General features: G+C 37.0%; 1 protein-coding gene across 2 annotated transcripts in view; it reads left to right on the top strand.

Moving 5' to 3' along the window:
• Positions 1-20,274, top strand: part of CCNB3 (cyclin B3) — an 82,149-nt gene that overhangs the window by 37,153 nt on the left and 24,722 nt on the right. Inside the window, exons 6-8 of one of the 2 annotated variants that reach the window (XM_025372803.1) lie at positions 1,417-4,339; positions 5,381-5,476; positions 6,699-6,791. The exons of the other annotated variant lie outside the window; for it this stretch is intronic. Of the exons in view, the coding sequence (XP_025228588.1) occupies positions 1,417-4,339; positions 5,381-5,476; positions 6,699-6,791 (3,112 nt within the window). The remainder of the gene's footprint in view (positions 1-1,416; positions 4,340-5,380; positions 5,477-6,698; positions 6,792-20,274) is intronic. 2 annotated transcript variants of the gene reach the window in all.

The raw sequence follows: 20,274 nt of genomic DNA, 5'->3' as shown, positions 1-20,274 counted from the left end.
TTTACTTTGTGAGTAGTTTTTGATTATTGATTTGATATCTTGTTATAGGTCTATTCAGATTTTCTGTTTTCTTCTTGAGTCAGTTTTGGTAGTTTGTGTCTTCCTAGGAATTTGTCCATTTCATCTCAATTATCTAATTTATTGACATTCAGTCATTTATAACGTTCCTTTAAGTGTTTTTGAGCATATTAATTTGTTGAATCTTCACAATAAGCCTACGAAGGAGACAGTATGATCCCCATTTTATAGGTGAAAAAAACTGAAGCACAGAGAGTTAACTTGCCCAAGGTCACCCAGTCAGTAAGTGGAGGAGCCAGGATTTGAATCCAGGCAGTCTAGCTCCAGAGTGCATGTTCTTACCATAGCTAGACTATCTAAAGATCTCTAAAAGTTATCAGGAGGGACCTGGACTCTATCTGGTCAAGCAGAACCTTTTGAAGCACTTTTTTTTTCTTAACAAATCAGTTGGTTTTCATTCTGTTCCTAGATTTGTACAACTATCACCACTATCTAATTTTAGAACTTTTTCAACACCCTCCGTCCACTAAATCCATACCTATTAGGAGTTCCTTTCCCTTCCCAATCCCCCTTTCTACTCCTACCACTGTCCCAACTTCAGGAAACCACTAGTCTAGTTTCTGCTATGGATATACCTCTATGGATATGTCCATTCTGCATATTTCATATTGAACTAAATCATATCATATCTGGTCTTTTGAAGGTATTTACTCCTGCTGAGACTGGTGATTATATCTGCCTGAAATTCTCTTTCTTCTTATTCTGATCTTTAGTCTTCCTGTGATTTGGTTTCACTAGATTCATCACTCTAATTGAATATACAATCCTATTCAAAACAAAGCTTTGCATCTGACACATGTGACAAGTTTCTATTTTGAGCTTTTTATTACCTCCATTGGGAAAGCATCTCCTTAATAGCCCAGGGTGAGGGGAATGTAGTTAGATACTACCAATGTTAATTATCAGCCCACCTCTTTCATTAGCCTTCAAACAATGTTAATTTCAACCTGAAGTTTACCAGATGCCTTGGGTTGATAGACAAAGACAAATGCAGCTAGTGAAGGAGACTGATGTATGAACAGATAACTCATACAATGTGATAAGTATTATAATAAAAGCCTTTGTATGTAAGGTAATGAAGCATATATAAGAAAACGTAACATGAATTTCAATGGAAAAATTATAGAAAAGTGTAGGAATCTAGGCCATAGAAACTATACAGTGTACTACTTAAGTTGATTCACCATGGTACCTATTGATTTTGTCCCTCTAATCTGTCTTATGGGGTTGAAGCCTCTTCCCCTTTCATACCTTTAGTAAATATAGCAACAAAAGGAAATGGTAGGTGAGGACTCTAGGAACTACATTTTTCTTACCCAGACATTGTTTCCTTCACAGGCATAAGCTGGAAGTCACACCAATAGTAGCCTCTACTACCATGGTACCAAACATTATGGAGAAACCACTCATTCCAGACATATCCACCACCTCCAAAATACCCAACACTGAGGAGGCATCTCTCTTCAGAAAGCCATTAGTTTTAAAAGAGGAACCCACTATTGAGGATAAAACCCTTATCAATAAGTCATTATCTTTAAAGAAGTGCTCAAATCATGGGGAGTTGTCCCTATTGGAAAAGCCACAGCCCCTGCAGGAGGAGAGTGGCAGTGATGATGAGTTTGTTATAGAGCCAATGACTTTTAAGAAGACACATAAAACTGAGGAGGCAGCCATCACCAAGAAGACATTATCCTTAAAGAAGAAGATGTGTGCAAGTCAGGGGAAGCAGTTCTGCCAGGAAGAGTTGTTGGCTTTGCAGGATGTCAATACTGAAGAGGATTTCTTCTTTATGGAGTCAATGAGTTTTAAGAAGTCTAAAACTGAGGAGTCAATCCCAATCCATAAGCTATCATCTTTAAAGAAGAAATGTACCATTTATGGGAAGATGTGCCACTTTAAGAAGCCACCAGTATTGCAGACAACCATCTCCGGAGCGATGTCCTCCATTAAGAAGCCATTGTCCTTTAAGAAGAATCCTACCACTGAGAAGGCGACCCTTTTCCAAGAGCCATCTGTATTTCAAGAGAAGGGCACCACTGAGCATGAGATGTCCATCTTGAAGAAATCATTGACCTTGCAGAAGACCAACTTTAAAGAGGATTCCCTTGTTAAGGAGCCATTAGTCTTTAAGAAGAAGCCTAGCACTGAGGAGGCAATCATGATGCCATTAATATTAAAGGAGCAGCGCATGACTGAGGGGAAGAGGTCCTGCCTGAAGCCATTAATATTGCAGGCGATCACCTCTGGAGAGAAGTCGCTCATTACAAAGCCATTGTCCATTAAAGAAAAGCCATCTACTGAGAAGGAGTCCTTTTCCGAGGAACCATCTGCATTGCAAGAGAAGCACATCACTCAGGAGGAGGTTTCCATCTTAAAGGAGCCCTCATCCTTGCTAAAGTCTCTAACCGAAGAGTCACTTTTTGATGAGACTTTGGCTTTTACAAAGAAGTGTACCATTGAGGAGGCACCCTCTACCAAGAAGCCTTTAATTTTAAAGAGGAAGCACACCACTCAGGGGACAATGTCCCACTTGAAGAAACCACTAGTATTACAGACCACCTCTGGAGAGAAGTCACTTATTAAGGAGCCACTGTCCTTTAAAGAAGAAAAAGTGTCTTTAAAGAAAAAGTGTACCATACAAGCGATGATGTCCATCTGTCCAGAACTGTTGGGCTTTCAGGATATGATTGGTGAAGATAAGAATTCTTTCTTTATGGAGCCAGTGTCATTTAGGAAGAACCCTACAGCTGAGGAGACAGTACTTACCAAGACATCATTGTCTGTACGGAAAAAGAAAATTACTCAGGGGAAGATGTCCCACTTAAAGAAGCCACTGGTCTTGCAGAAGATCATTTCCAAGGAGGAGTCACTCTATAAGAAGCTGTTGCCCTTTACAATGAAATCTACAACTGAAGAAAAGTTCCTCTTCCAGGAACCATCTGCATTGAAAGAGAAGCACACCACCTTGCAGGAAGTGTCCCTCTCAAAAGAGTCATTGGCCATCCAGGAGAAGACTACCACTGAGGAGGAATTCTCTCAGGAACTATTTTCATTGCATGTTAAGCATACCAACAAAAGTGAGTCCCTCTTCCAGAAGGCTTTGGTCTTGCAAGAGAAGACTAATACCAAAGAGGATTCCTTGAAGAAGCTGTTGGCCTTGCAGGAGAAAAGTACCACGGAAGAAGAGTCCTTTATCAATAAGCTATTGGTTCTGAAGAAGGAGCTTTCTGCTGAGGCAGCCACAAACATAGAGATACAATTATCTTTAAAGGAGCAGTCCACTGCTCAGGGAGAAGTGTTCCTCTTGAAGAAGCAGTTGGCTTTGAATGAGAACATCAGTGAAGAGGAGTTCCTTATTAAGCAGCCACTGGCCTTGGAGGGATATCCCAGCATTGAGGAGGGGGAAACCCTCTTCAAGAAGCTTTTGGCCATGCAAGAGGAGCCCAGCATTAAGAAGGAGGCTGTCCTCAAGGAGCCCACTGTTGACAAAGAAGCTCACTTTAAGGAAACTTTGACCTTGCAGGAGAAGCCCAGCATTGAGCAAGAGGCCCTCTTTAAGCAACACTTGGCTTTGTGGGAGAAGCCCAGCACTGAGAAGGAGACCATCTTCAAAGAGTCTTTGGACTTGCAGGAGAAGCCCAGCATTGAGAAGGAGACCCTCCTCAAAAAGCCATTAGCCTTGCAGATGTCTACCATCAATGAGGCATTCCTCTTAGAAGATATGATAGCTCTGAATGAGAAACCCACCACTAGGAAGGAGTTGTCCTTCAGGGAGCCATTAGCCTTACTAGAGAGTCCCACCTACAAGGAAGACACCTTTCTCAAAACATTCTTGATTCCCCAAGTTGGAACCAGCCCAAATGTGTCTGGCACTGCCCCTGAATCCATAACAGGCAAGTCCAGCATTGCTACCGTGACCAGCATGGGCAAATCTGGTACCATCAACGAGGCATTCCTCTTCGAAGATATGATAACTCTGAATGAAAAACCCACCACTGGGAAGGAGTTGTCCTTCAAGGAGCCATTGGCCTTACAAAAGAGTCCTGCCTGCAAGGAAGACACCTTTCTGGAAACATTCTTGATCCCCCAAGTTGGAACCAGCCCATATGTGTCTAGCACCACCCCTGAATCCATAACAGGCAAGTCCAGCATTGCTACCATGACCAGCGTGGGCAAGTCCAGTACCACCACCGAGTCCAGTGCATGTGAATTTGCTTCTGATAAACCTTTCTCACCACAGGCCAAGGGACCACCAAAGGAGGTATTCATCTCTCTTTCTTCTTAAATTAGATAAAGTGTTCTTTGATATCCTGGACGTGGCTGCTAGCAAAGTGGTTTTTTTTTTGTTTTTTGTTTTTTGTGGGTTTTTTTTGCCTTCCTAAGCAGTTGAGCCATATACAGTAAGTTATTGAGAGTATCCCTCTACCTAGTGAGAGGGTGATATTTCTTGGGTTTACTTCTGGTTTTATTTAATAATACGTGATGCAGAATCATCTCTTCTCACCGTTTATAGCCTGAGGTTACCCATAATATGGAATACATTTCCCAGGTTCTTTGGCATTTTTCTCTTAAATCAAGTTGGCCTTGTAGAATCTCTTGACTTCCTGATTGGCACAGTGATAGATCTAAGCAATCAGAAAGTATTTATTCCAGTAATACCACAAGGGTCTGGACTACTGTGCTGTATACTTGGGCTTTGCAGTAGTGGCCAGGTAATTTCATTCAGGAAATTGCCTTTCTTAGTAATTGTAATTTGCATCACAATAGGCTTTGGTTAAAAAAAATGGGCAAAGTTCATAGGAGCATCTCCCAAGAAAGATGGTCTTTACATTGTAAATTTGAATAATGAAGGGATGATATTTAGCAAGCAGGAGGAGAAATGTCCTTTTTGTAGCAAAACAACCTGGGTAAAGGTATAGAAGGGAGGAAAAGACTACCAAAATGAATTGGGCCAGATCAAAGCATTGACATAATTAGGGACCTAAGAAGACAGGTAACACAGCTGAAATAATAAAATAAGAATGTCCATCTTGGAGAATCTTGAGCTTACCTATAAAAAGGGTCCCTTGTTCTGAGGGCAGTGAAGGTATATACAACAAAGACTAGGCATTTCTTGATCACTGGACCATATGAGGATTGCACGGCCAAGGAGTACTGTGTTGTGGCCCAACATATACAAGGCTTGAGGCACCTTAGCAGAAGAAGACAGTGGAGACAAAGGACTAATCCTTGATATGTATGTGCTAAGTCTTCCTTGGAATAATTCTCCTCATAATATATCTTTTTGGTGATTTCTAAGCAGATAACCCCATGGGAAGATATTGACGAGGACAGCAGTAATCCAAGTTTCAACCCAATGTATGCCAAGGAAATCTTCAGTTACATGAAGGAGAGAGAGGTATGTAGGTTTCTTGGATTTGGGGGTGGGCAATGATTTCTAGTTTTCATTTCCTCATCATTCCATCCTTCAGTATGCAAGTTGAAAGGGTTGGTAATAATGATGATAAAAATAATAATAGCAACAACTAACAGTAGCTTTCTGTGAGTTGGATATTGTACTAACAGATTTGTAGATATTATCTTAATTCTCTCAGTGACTTCATGATGATAGGCATTATTATCTCCCTCTTACAGATAGAGGAAACTGCCCAGAGTCATGTAAGTGGTATATGGTAGAGCTGGGATATGAGCTAAAATCTGATTACCTTGAAGACCATAATCCTGTACATCTAATTGCTAAGAAGACAGTCTTAGACATAAAAATGGTCAAGTAGTCTCTGAGTGGCTGTTCTTAGAGATCTTTTTCCTTCCCTATGCATGTTTCTGGCATTGTATGCAAAATCGTATTCTTTGTTTCATCTCTCCAAACTGGTGAAATTTTATTTCTCCTTTGAAATCTGCCAGTCTCCTTTACCACTAATATTCATCAATTCCAAAGTTTCTTCTATCTCTCTCAACAGAATAGATGGGACCAAGATTATCTACCAAGTAGAATTTTTAGCATGTCATGTATAAGAGGGTGGGTGGATGGAAACCCACCTACAGATCCACCTATCCTCTTTATAGAGAGAGTGCAATTGATTGACTCCAAAGCCCACACTTTTTCTGGCATACCTAAGTAAGGGACATCTTTGTTATAATAAAAGTGTGAGCCTTGGTTCAGCAGTATCAGTTTCACTTGAGATCTTGTTAAAAATGCAGATACCTAGCCCCATCCCAGACCTTCTAAATCAAAATCTGAAGTTTTACATGATCCCCAAGTAGTGCATATGTATGTTAAAGTTTGAGAAGTGCTGTTCTACATAGCATGGTATTGTGCTTTAGATTGAATTGCAAAGAAGGGGCAGAACCTTTTTGGCATTTGTCTACAGCTATAGGTATGTTTCTGCCCTTATTCCCCCTGGATTCTTCAATATCCACTCTGACACTTGAATATCACATGTGTCTATTTCCCAAAGGATAACTGCAACTTGCCTGGAAAAGGATACTTTGATCTGCCCCTATCTAATACCAGTTGAAAATAAGGAGTTAGAACTATGAGGGAGAAGTTAATTGTTAAGTTACAATTTTGAACTACAAGAAGAGTTTATTTATTAACATTTCTTTCTCATCGATGCCAGGAACAGTTTATACTTACAGATTACATGAACAAGCAGATTGAAATCACCAGTGACATGAGGGCCATTCTTGTGGACTGGTTGGTGGAGGTGCAGGTAAGCCTGACAACTCCTGCTTTAAGGAGCTGCTGTTCTCTTTCTCATTCAGGGCTGCCAGGCCAGAAGCATGGTAAAAATGTACTGGGTCTATAGAGTTGAATAAACCGTGTTCCTGCCCTCAAGGAGCTCATGATTTAAGAGGCAAGATAAGATATGCCGACAAATTAGTATAATAGAAAGTGGAATATACTAAGTACTCTAAGAGTGTTTCAAATAAAATACTGTGAGAACTAATTGTAAGGAGAGACTTTCTAGAAAAGGCAGTGATGGTATGGTCGTTTTATCATTCTTAAAGTCTTGTAAAAGTATATCTAGTGATTTGGATTGGAGTCGATGACAAAGTCTTTCAAGCTTTGGGTGGAATGGATAATAGGAAGTACAGTGTGGCACAGGACATTGCAGGTAGCTGTTTGTCCAAGGTTAGACACTGAGGGAATACTGCTATGAATACTTAGTTATTATTTTATACTAAGGAAGGAGAGCCCAGAGTAGTACATAGCATATAGTGGGGGTTCAGTAAGTATTTGTTGAATGAATGGAATTGAGAGAATTGCTATGTAGTTTGCAAGGAAACATACAGCATGGTCAGTCTATGCCCAGCAGTCTTAGTATGTAATTAGGAAGAAGACAATATAGTTTTATATCCTTTGTTAAGTATCAGAGGAGTGGTTCAGGCTCATTTTGGAGTGACAGACCAAGGAATTGTGGTGGACACAGTATATCTGAACATCAGAAAAGCATGAAAATGTCTCTCGTCTTATGAAAATGGTAGAGAACAGTAAATCAGATACGAGTAAAATTTGGGTAGATCTTAAATAAGTGAAATAGAACCCAAAGATTGCTTATCATTGCCAAGCTGGAAAGAAATTTCTAGTGACTGCCATTGGACTTTATTCTGTTTAACATTCTCATTAGTGATGTAAATGGGAACAGAGAAGATGTATTCATTAAATTCCTGGATGGCATGAAACTAGGAGTAGGGATAGGAAATAAACGGCTTACAGAGAAAAAATATCTCTGCCAGCTGGAATGATGAACTAAATATTTTTTATTTAAAGTTTTTGTTATTGCATAAAAATGTACATTATAGCAAAAAGAAATTATAATTACCTGTGATCCCACAACCCTAAACTGCTGTTCTCATTTGTTTGCATATATTATCTCCCCATCTTAAACAGTGGTTATCCATTAGGGGTGCACCTCAGAATCAGATGCCCAGGTCCTATCCCGGACTTATCCAATCAGAATTGTGGGGATGTGGCCCAGGCACACATATTTTTATAAAGCTCCGCAAGTTATGTTAATGTATACCCTTGAAAGAGAATCTCAGTTCTAGAAAATGCCATATTGTTTTCATAACTGTAGTTATATGTAGTACTTTTATAACTCTTTGGGTTTTTTATTTTAAAATAACCAAATAACAAAAATGACTTTTTGGATATACAGTTCCATAAAATTTTAACATTTGTTTTGAAATAATGGATTCATAAGAAATTGAAAAAAAAGGACAAAGAGAGCTTGTATACCCTTCACCCTAGTTTATCCCGAAGATGACATCTGACATAACTATAGTATAGTGTCATGGTCAGGAAATGGACTTTGTTATAATCCACAGACCTTGTTTAGATTTCAGCAATTTTACATGCACTCATTTGGGGGTGTGTATAGTCTATTTGATCACATGTGTAAATAAATATTTAGTTTATTTTCTTCACGTGTTAATTTTGTAATCACTACCATAGTTAAGTTACAGAACTGTTCCGTCGCCACAAGGATCCCTCATGCCACTTTTTGTTAGCCACAACTATCTCCCTTCCCTCTCCTTCCTGTCCCTGACAAATTATTTGTTTTCCATCTCTATAATTTTGTCATTTCATGAATGTTATATAAATGGAATCATACAGTGTATAGCCTTTTGAGGTTGATGTTTACTACTCACCATAATTCCCCTGAGATCCATCCAAGTTGTGTGTATGAATAGTTCATTCCTTTTTGTTGCTAAGTAGTAGTCCATGGTACAGATGTACCATGGTAATATGGTTTGGCTGTGTCCACACCCAAACCTTATCTTGAATTATAGTTCCCATAATCCCCATGTGTTGTGGGAGGGACCCAGTGGGAGGTAAGTGTATCATGGGGGCGGGTTTTTCCCATGTTGTTCTTGTGATAGTGGATATGTCTCACGAGATCAGATGGTTTTATAAAAGGCAGTTCTCCAGCACACACTCTCTTGCCTGCCACCATGTAAGATGTGCCTTTGCTGCTCCATCACCTTTCGCCATGATTGTGAGGCCTCCACAGCCGTGTGGAGCTGTGAGTCCATTAAACCTCTTTTTCTTTATAAATTACCCAGTCTCAGGTATTTCTTCATAGAAGTATGAAAATGGACTAATACACATGGTATGTTTAACCATTCACCTACTGAAGGACTTTTGGGTTGTTACTAGTTTTTGACTATTAAGGATAAAATTACTATGAATATTTGAATACAGGTTTTTTGTGACTATAGTTTTTATTTCTCTGGGATTAATACTGAAGAGTGTGACAGTTCTATTAATTTTTAGCATATGTATAGATTTGCGTAACCACCACTAGGATTAGGAAATAGAACAGTTTGATCATGCCATAAAAACTTCCTTATGTTATCTGTTTAGAGTCACACCCACCTCCCACCCCTAACTTCTGGAAACCACTGATCTATTCTCTATCTTTGCCTTTTCAAGAATATTGTATAAATGATTTGCATTATATGTAACCTTATGAGACTGGCTTCTTTCATTCAGTATGATGCCTTTAAGATTTATTCAAGTTGTTGCAGATATCATTAATTCATTCTTTTTATTGCTGAGTGGTATTCTGTGGTTCAGGTATATCACAGTTTATCCATTCTCCTGTGGAAGTGTATTTAGTTTGTTTCCAGATTTTGATGACTGTGAAAAGAACTGTACATTAATGTACAGGTTTTTATGTGAAGATATGTTTTAATTTCTAATGTCAGCACACAGGAGTGGGATTGTTGGGATGTACGATAAGTGTATGTTTAACTTAATTAGAAATTGCCACAGAGTGGCTGTACATCTTGTATTCTCACCTCCAGTGCATGAGAGTTCTGGTTACTCTGCATTCTTGTCAGCACTTAGTTTTGCTAGTACTTTATTTTACCCATCTAATAGGTATATAGAGGAATCTCCTCATAGTTTTAATTTTTATTTCTTTAAGTTCTAATAATGTTGACAACCATACTTATCATGCATATATCCTCTTTGATGAAATGTCTGTTCAAGTCTTTTCCCAGTTATAAATAGGTTAGTTCATTTCCTTAGTGTCAAGTTATGAGAGTTCTTTACATATTCTGGATACAAATCCTTTGTTGGATATGTGATTTATAAGTATATTCTCTCAGTCTGTAGTTTTTCTTTCTCTTACCAGTGTCTTTCCCAGAGCAAAATTTTTTAATTTTGATAAAGTCCAGTTTATCAATGCTTTCTTTATGGATTGTACTTGCTTCTAAGAACTCTTTGCCTAAACCTAGGTCAGGAATATTCTCTCTCTCTCTCGTGTGTGTGTGTGTGTGTGTGTGTGTGTGTGTGTGTGTGTATTTAAATTTATTTGTTTGTTTGTTTGTTTATTTATTTTTGAGACAGAGTTTTGCTGTTGTTGCCCAGGCTGGAGTGCAATGGCATGGTCTCAGCTTACTGCAACCTCTGCCTCCTGGGTTCAAGCGATTCTCCTGCGTTAGCCTTCCAAGTAACTGGGATTACAGGCGCCTGCCACCATGCCCAGCTAATTTTTTAATTTTTAGTAGAGATGAAGTTTCACCATGTTGGCCAGGCTGGTCTCAAACTCCTGACCTCAGGTGATCCGCCTGCCTCGGTCTCCCAAAGTGCCAGGATTACAGGCATGAGCTACTGTGCCCGACTTCTTTCCTATATTTTATCTAAAAGGTTTATAGTTTTACATGTTACATTAAATCTATAGTCCATTTTTAGTTAATTTTTGTATAAGGTGTGAGATTTAGGTCAAGGTTCTTTTTTTGCATATGAATGTCTAATTGTTCTAACACCATGTGTTAGAATTAAAAACTATACTTTCTTCATGGAATTGTTTTTGCACCTTGCTAAAAACAGTTTTTATGGGTCTATACCAATATTCTGTTTCCTTTATCTCTGTGTCTCTTCCTTCACCAATATCACACTGTCTTTATTTCTGTAGTTTTATAGTTAGTCTTAAAACTGGATATTGTGATATTTTCAACTCTTTTTTTAAAAAAAAACTGGCTGGGAATGGTGGCTCATGCCTGTAATCCCAACACTTTGGGAGGCTGAGGCAGGTGGATCATGAGGTCTAGAGTTTGAGACCAGACTGACCAACGTGGTGAAACCCCCATCTCTACTAAAAATACAAAAATTAGCCAGGTGTGGTGGCACGCACGTGTAATCCCAGCTACTCAGGAGGCTGAGGCAGAAGAATCGCTTGAACCCGGGAGGCGGAGATTACAGTAAGCCAAGATCACACCACTGCACTCCAGCCTGGGCAATAGAGCGAGACTCCATCTCAAAACAACAACAACAACACAAAACAAAAAAACACCTATTTTAGCTATTCTAGTTCCTTTGCCTTTCTATATAAATTTTAGAATCAGTTTATATCTTAAAAATATTTCTAGGATTTTGATTGGAATTGAGATATATTTTGTGCAGAAAAGAGTTAAAATAATAGGCCTGATACTGCTGTCCCTAGAAAGGTCTATTTTCAAGGTTGGCCCTTGGCTGGTAATCTGGAAACTTGGCCGGTAAGCAGTCCGTACACTAATGTAAAATTTCCCCGAATGATAATTGTGGCTTACTGTGCTTAAACTCTTTATGCAAACAATGTGGTTTAGGCTGAACACCTGCTTTCCTTTTGGGAGTCTGGAACTTCAGAACATGCTAGGCACAGAGTGTTTACTTGACCAGTTCCCAGTAAAATTTTGGGCACTGAGTGATAGTAAGCTTCCTGGTAGACAACACTTTCCACGTATTGTCGCAACTCATTGCTAGAGGAATTAAGTGCATCCTGACGTGACTACTGACAGGATTCTTAGAAGCTTGCTTGTGGCTTTGTCCAGACTTTGCTCCATGCTTCTTATCCCTTTGCTGATTTTGCTTTGTATCCTTTCACTGAAATAAATCATAGTCATGAGTATGACTATATGCTGAGTCCTGTGAGCCCTCCTAGGAAATCATTGTGCTTGAGGGGGTCTTAGGGAACCCCAGTACACATCTATAGGTGAATTCAGATAGAATTGACATGTTACTATGTTGAATCTTCCAACCTATGGTATGTCTCTACATTTATTTAAATTTTCTTTGATTTATTTTTCTCATCATACAGATCCTTTACATGTTTTGTTAGATTTAGAAAAAATATTTTCTTTTATTGAAGCTATTGTAAACGATGTTTTTTAAATTTAGCTTTCTATTTGTACATTGCCAGTGTGAAATACGGTTGATAATTGTGTGTTGGCCTTGTATTCTGTGACTTTGCTAAAACTCGGGAGTTCTTTTTTTGTAAATTTCTTGGGGTTATCTACATAGATAATTGTGTCATCTGCAAATGGGGACCGTTTTATTTCTTCCTTTCTAACCTCCATGCTTTTTATTTCATTTTCATGTTTTATTATACTGCCTGAGACTTCCATTATGATGTTGATATAGAAGCAATAAGAATGGACAGCATTGCCTTGCTCCTGATCTTAGGAGGAAAGCATTGACTTTAACTATTAGTGTGATTTTAACTGTAGGACTTTTGTAAACACCTTTGATCAGGTTGAGAAAGTTACTCTCTATTTCTAGTTTGATGCTGTGTAATATATTTTTTATCATGAATAAATGTTGGACTTTGTCAAATGCTTTTTTCCTGCATCTATTGATATGATTTTTTTTTTGTTTTAGACTAATATAGTAAGTTACATCAATTGATCTTCAAAAATAGAAGCAACCTTATATTTATATTCCTGAGATAAACCCTATTTTGTCCTGGTATATTTTTCTTTTTATGTATTGCTGGATTTGATTTGCAATATTTTGTTGAGGATTTTTACATCTATGTTTATGATGGATGTTGGGATGTTGGTCTGTAGTGTTCTGGTTGGGTTTTTTATTTGTTTGTTTTTTGTTCTGTATCAGAATAATAGTGATCTTGTAAAATAAGTTGGGAACTATCACAACCCTTCTGTTTTCTGGAAGGGATGTGTAGAACTGATGTCATTCTTGGTAGAATTTGCAAGTGAAAACATTGGAGCCTGGAGGGTTTTTTCCCCCAAAAGGTTTTCAGTGAAGAATATCATTTCTTTAATAGTTATAAGGTTATTTAAGTTATCTATTTCATATTGGTGACTTTTGGTAGTTTGCAGTTTTCAAGGAGTTGGTCCTTTTCATCTAAGTTGTTGAATTTATGTGCATAGAGCTGCTCATAGTGTTCCCTCTTTCATTCCTGATAGTGGTAATTTGTGTCTTCTCTTGTTTTGTTTGTCAGTCTTGCTAGAGGTTTGTTAATTTTATTCATCTTTCCAAAGAACCAGATTTTGGTTTCATCCATTTTTCCTTATTTTTCTGTTTTTAGTATTCTTCATATCTGCTCTAATTTTTATAGTTTTAAAAATAGTTCCCTTTCTTCTTGCTTATGTCTTAATTTCTTTATTATCCATGGTGATTTTCTATGTACTAACTCTGTTACTGACACAGGAGTACTGAAGTCTTCAGCGATAATTGTGGATTTGTCTATTTCTAAGTTTTGTCATTTTTTGTGTGTTTTTTGAAGTTCTGTTGTTAGGAACATACACATTTAGGATTATTATATCTTCTTTATATTTATTTCTGACTTTTTCTTCATATAACAATGGTTATATGATTGCAAACATCTTTCCAGTCAAACTGACATATTTCTATATCCATTTTGTTTGCAGTATGGTATTTCTCTTCTGTCGTACCCATCCTGCTATTAATGGACATTTAGGTTATTTTCAAATATTGCTCTTTGAAATAACCCTGTAGTGAATATACATATATGTGCATTTTTTATAATTTTACTATTGTTTCTTTGGACCAAATGACTAGGAATAGGGTTATTAGATCAAAACATGCACATGAAAAATTTTTGTACATGTTGACAACTGTCCTTGTGAAATGTCATGACCACTTATGCTTTTACCATTACTGAATGAAAATGCTTATTTTCCCATAATCTTATCAACACAAGAACTTATATTTTTTACCATCCGATAAGTGAAACATTTTAATGTGTTATTTTAGTTAGATGTACAGAAGCATTGGCATTTTAAGTAGTCAGGTTTATCAGTTCTTTCCCTTATAGCTTTAAGATTTGTTTCTTGCTTAGGAAAGTCATTAGTCCATAATTATATAAATATTTCTCCAAATTTTTTTCTAGAATATTTATAGTTTCATTTCTGCTTCTAAATCCTTAGTCTGTTTGGTGTCAGAATCTAAACACCTTTCTCCAATGATTATCCAGTTATTCTAACACCATTTATTTTCATTATACACTGGTTTGAAATGACACCTTTATCATATATACTTGAGTTTGTTTGTAGTCTTTCCAGTTCTCTTCCATTGATCTATTTGTCCACTCTAACATCAGTAGTATGCTGTTTTTATTATTATGGCTTTGTAATACAGTTATTGCCTCTTTACTCATCTTTTATAAAATATTCCTGGTTGTTCTTGCATATTAATTTTTCCAGGTGAGCTGTAGAATAATTTTGTCAAGTTTTCAAAAATAGCACGTTAGGATTAATTCAGGAAAAATTCGCAGACTTTATAATATCAAACTTACTAAGTCAATTATGTTGTGTCTATTTACTTCCCAGGTATTTTAGAATTTCAAGTTTGAAAAAATTGTCTTCATATTGGTCCCACTAACTTAAAAATGTTTTTCTTGAGTATTGAGAATTTTTTAAATGTTATGAGTGTTATCCTTTTTCCAAGATTTATTGCTAGTATATTAGGAAACAGTTGATTTCTTAATGTATTTTATGTTCATCTACTTTGCTGAAATTAGTCATGATTTGTTTAATTTACTCTTGGGCTTGATATGCTTATAGTTTATTTAGAATTTTTGCATCTTTGCTCATAAATCAGATTCCTTTTTAAGTTTCTATTGAAGGATGCTGTCATTATTAAGTGTGGTTTAATAAAGATTTAATAAAGGTCTTTATAAAGGATTACTCTAGCTTTTTAATTTAATTAGGGAAATGTTCTGGCAGTACTAAATTTAACACAGGAATTGTATTTTCCTTGAGGAACTTTTCCATGAACCCATCAATGTGTATAGTGCCATTTTTGTGTGTGATTCTTTGAGAAATTTTTCTAATAACAATGGCTATTGGCCTAGTAAGGTTTTCTTGCCCTTCTTGAGTCGTTTTTGTAGTTTATATTTTCCTGTTTTGTTTTGTTTTGTTTTGAGACAGGGTCTCACTCTGTCACCCAGACTGGAGTACAGTGGCGCAATCTTGGCTCACTGCAATCTCCGCCTCCCAGGCTGAAGCTCTTCTCCTGCCTCAGCCTCCAGAGTAGCTGGGATTACAGGTGTGCGCCACTACTGCCCAGCTAATTTTTGCACTTTTAGTAGAGGCGGGGTTTCACCATGTTGGCCAGGTTTGTCTCAAACTTCTGACCTCAAATGATCCACCCACTTTGACCTCCCAGAGTGCCGGGATTATAGGTGTGAGCCACCGCGCCTGGCCTTGTAGTTTATATTTTCCTAAAAATGTATCCATTTCTTGGATATATTGTTATTATCATAGATTGTACATATTTTATAACCCTTTATAATGATTTCTTTTCTCATTGTATGATGTGTTATCTTCCTCACATGTGCTTGCATTCATATCTACATGTTCTTTTCCTCAATTTTCCTCACAAGCAGTTTTTTAAAAATCCTCTAGTCTTTTCAAAGAACCAGCTCATGGGTAAATAGATAACTTTTCTGTTTTAAAAATTCATTTAACATCTGCTTTTATTTTTATTTTATTCTTGTTTTACTAAGGTTTATTTTGTTGTTTTCCCTAGCTTCTTGAAATGAATGCTAAGTCTGTTTTAATTATTCTTGACTTCATAACAAAAGATCCAAAGCTATACATTTTCTTCTAAGTATAGTTCTGAGTATATCCCATTAATTTGGAAAAATAGTTTTGTAGCTATCTTGATTTTTCTCAATAATCTGTAGTCGCAATTTTTATTTCTTCTTTGACCCTGTTTTTTGGTGTTTTCAGTGCTTAACATTTTAAAAATATGTTCCTTTTCTTTATTTGATTTATCCTTTTATTATAAATTTCTAGATTTATTTCATTGTGTATTGAAAATGTGACCTGAATAATTTCTTTCTTAAAGTTAATAAGGTTTTCTTCCTGGTTTCAGGTATAATAATTTTGTATAAATGATTCACTGAAGAACTGTATTCTCTATAGGGTACAGTGATCATTATATCAATTTTGGCTTAATAATTACATAATTCATATGCTAATTTATTTTTTCTAATTTATCAAAGCCTAAGAGCAGTATGGTAACTACCCACAAATACTATTGCTTAGTTAATTTCTCCTGGCATTTCTTCACCTCTGCCATCCTACCTTAACCTCCTTGATTTATACAATATTTTAACTGAAAAATTCTGAAAAGGAATTTTGAGGAAAGAGACTTTATTCCAGTGAACAGTTTGCAAGCCAGGAGATACAGCCTTCAGTGTAAAATAAAGGTGTGCTCCTGAGAAAAAAATTAAGGGTTTAGGTTTTCCAGCAAAAATTCCCACCCAGATTGCCAATCAGGTCTATTTATGCAAATGAAAAATTCAAACTTGCTTAGTTCTGATTGGTATATGGTATACACAGCTGAGTTCTGATTGGTTGATACAGTGGAACTTTCATTGGCTGGTAACTCTGATTGGCCAAGGCAAGTGAACTCCGAAAGTCTCAAAATTAAAAATGTGTGAGTTTTACACAGACCTCTGAGCACCTATGTGACCTCTAGTCAGCAAATGGTCACTTGGCTGTATTTCAAATTTTGGCCCAGGTAGTTACTGAGGATCCATCCTGAAAGATTGGCTGTTTCAGGTTTACATTTGTTCACAGTGTATATGTGTAAGTGTTCATATATATATGTGTGTGTGTGTGTTTGTGTGTGTGTACATAATAACACTTTTCTCCTAACTCTGTGGGGTAACAACTATAAATTGTTTGGGTGTATTCTTACAGATCCTTTATTGTATGTCTTATCACTTTTTTTTAAAGTTTTTTTTTATTATCCTTTTAAAATCCTAGGTTATATGAGCAATACATGAAATATAGCTTTTAATTGTGTGGGTTACATATTTTTGTTGTATGAATAATATGAATAGGTTATGCTGTACACATTGCTCTGCACCTTGCTTTTTTAGGAATAAGTCTTAGTCATCTTTCCATATAAGTATAGATCTACAACATTCTTTTAAACTGTGGCATGATATCTTTTTATGTGAATATAGTCTGTATTTAGTTAACGAACTCTTTTGATAGACCTGGTCTGTTAATTTCCCCTCAAGTAAGCTGAGATAATTTGCATATTTTAGTTCATTCCTTCTTCTGATTTTAGTTAAAATAGTCTAGGCTTTTAGATCCAGATTATATGTAATATATTGTCTTCCCTATGGATAATTATTTTTGACATTTCTGGATGTGAGCCTGTTTTCCTTAATTTTGTCTGGTATATTGTGAGTCCTTTCAATCTAAAAGTTCATTATTTCTTTGACTCAGATAAATTTTTATCTTTTGTTTTTTGACATTATTACCCTTCTGCCTTTTCTCTTCGTGCGTGTGTCTCCAGAATTTATTCCCTCAAGTTTTTATTCATTATCTTCAATATTCTTTTATCTCTTAATTCTGGGAGAATTTCTTAAGGTAGCCATTGGAATAACTGATTTGGTTTTGGCAGTATCTAATATGCTGTTCATTGCCTCTGTTACATTGTTTAAATTAGTTCCTTTTTTCATCAGAAATCAGTCTTTCTGGATCCCAGAATGTCCTCTTTTCATAGATTCAGTGTCCTCTCAGACCTTGTTGAGGGTGTACTCTTTAAAAGTGTATTTCAGTTCTTTGGAATAAAAAGATTGCGTAGATAGACACTTACTCTGATTCTTCAGGATTTTTCTCCTTTAAAAATTACTTGTTCTTTTTTTTATACATCTGGTTGATTTTCTCTGTATTTGTAGAAGGTGGTAGATCTTTGAGTTTTGGAATTTGAGGTGGATTTTATCAGATTTGTCTCCTAGTTCAAGACTAAGAGTATTCTTTATATGTTCTATAGTTTTGATTTATTTGTTACTTCCCTTTTGTTTCTTCTTACCCATCTCTAGATAGGGAGAGCAGTTGTTTCTGAAGAATTGGGAGAGTGTTATATAACCAGAGGCACTTGTGAGGAAAGGAGAGAATCTTGCTAATGTGCTGAAGGGCTTCTTGTCCATATTTGTTGTAGCTGCTTGAAGTTACCTGCAGCACTGCCCCTGTTTTCTGACCAGCACAGAGACGCTTGTTTGGAGCCTGATGCTGAGAGGGCCGAAAACCATATCATGTGAAGAATAGTTAGACGAAGTCAAGTTATTTGTTCTAGAATGGGAAAGGTTTATAGGAGACATAATAACTATCTTCAGTAGTTAAAGGGTTGTCACAACAAGGATTAGACTTGTTTTATGTGGTTCCAAGTGGTAGAATTATGTTAGAAGGGTATCATCTTATATTCAAGGAAGGAGAATTGCTATAACTGACACAGCTGGTGTTTTAAATATTTATTGCCTCTAGATTTCAAACATTCATTCAGATATAACCCACACACTTTGATGTTACCACTTGATACCAACATGCATGAATGCATGCATAAGTGGCCAAGTGCCTATGTGAGGTACTAGGAGGCTATGCAAGCACTGGCTGTGCCATTTGCTCACAGAGGCATTATCCTTAGAGAACTGCTGCTTTCCATTCCTGTGCTCTTTTTATTTTTCATAATCACCTTACTGTAATTTCTTGATACTTAACATGGTAGTCATTAGTTTCCACATGCATGAGCTCGTTCCATCCCTTTCTCCTGACATTCCTTTAGACAATGTGGTAGGCAGAATAAAATGTCCATTTTCTAATCCATAGAACCTGTACATATGTTACCTTACCTAGTAAAGGGGAATTAAGGTAGCAGATGGAATTAAGGTTGCCTATCAGCTTAATTTAAGATAGTGCAATTATCCTCGATTACCCAAGTGGGCCCAATGTAATCATAAGGATCCTTAAATATAGAAAAGGGAGGCAGAGAGTGATATAATGTGAGAACAACTTGGCTGGCTATTGCTGGCTTTGAAGGTGGAAGGGCCCACAGAACAAGGAATGCAGGCTGCCTCTAGAAGCTAGAAAAAAAAAACAAGAAAATGGATTCTCTACTAGAACCTCCAGAAAGCAACACAGCCTTGATGACACCTTGATTTTTAACCCAGCAAGACTCATTTTGGCCTTCTGGCCTCTAGATCTGTAATATAAAGAATTGGTGGTGGTGTAAGGCATTACGTTTGTGGTAATTTATTATAGCACTGTGTTAGATCATTCTCACATTGCTATAAAGAAATACTTGGGACTGGGTAATGTATTTAAACAAAAAAGGTTTAACTGGCTTACAGTTCTGCAGGCTGTATAAGCATGATGCTGGCGTCTGCTCAGCTTCTGGGGAGGCCTCATGGAGCTTTTTACTCATCACAAAAGGTGAAGCAGGAGCAAGCACATCACATGGCAAAAGCAGGAGCAAGTGGGGGAAGTGCCATGCACTTTTAAACAACCAGATTTTGCAAGAACTCACTATGATGAGGACAGCATCAGGCCATGAGGGATCTGTCCCCATGACCCAAACACCTCCTACCAGGCCCCACCTCCAACACTGGGGATTACAATTCACCATGAAATTTAGAGGGGACAACATCCAAACTATATCATTTCACCCCAACCCCTCAAGTTTCACATTCTTCTCACGTTGTAAAATACAATAATCCCCTACCAATAGTCCCCCCAAATCTTAACTCATTCTAGCATCAAGTCCAAAGTCTCATCTGAGACAAGGCAAGTTCCTTTTACCTATGAACCTATAAAATCAAAACAAGTACAGAAAACCAAACACCGCATGTTCTCACTCATAGGTGGGAACTGAACAATGAGATCACTTGGACTCGGGAAGGGGAACATCACACACCGGGGCCTATCATGGGGAGGGGGGCGGGGGGAGGGATTGCATTGGGAGTTATACCTGATGTAAATGACGAGTTGATGGGTGCAGCACACCAACAAGGCACAAGTATACATATGTAACAAACCTGCATGTTTTGCACATGTACCCTACAACTTACAGTATAATAATAATAAATAAATTTAAAAAATAAATAAATAAATAAATAAATAAATAAATTAAAAAAAAAAAAA

Source organism: Theropithecus gelada, chromosome X (assembly GCF_003255815.1).
Source record: "Theropithecus gelada isolate Dixy chromosome X, Tgel_1.0, whole genome shotgun sequence".
Classification (NCBI taxonomy): domain Eukaryota; kingdom Metazoa; phylum Chordata; class Mammalia; order Primates; family Cercopithecidae; genus Theropithecus; species Theropithecus gelada.
Note: the sequence above shows the minus strand (reverse complement) of the source record. Positions and strands in the feature narration are given on the sequence as shown.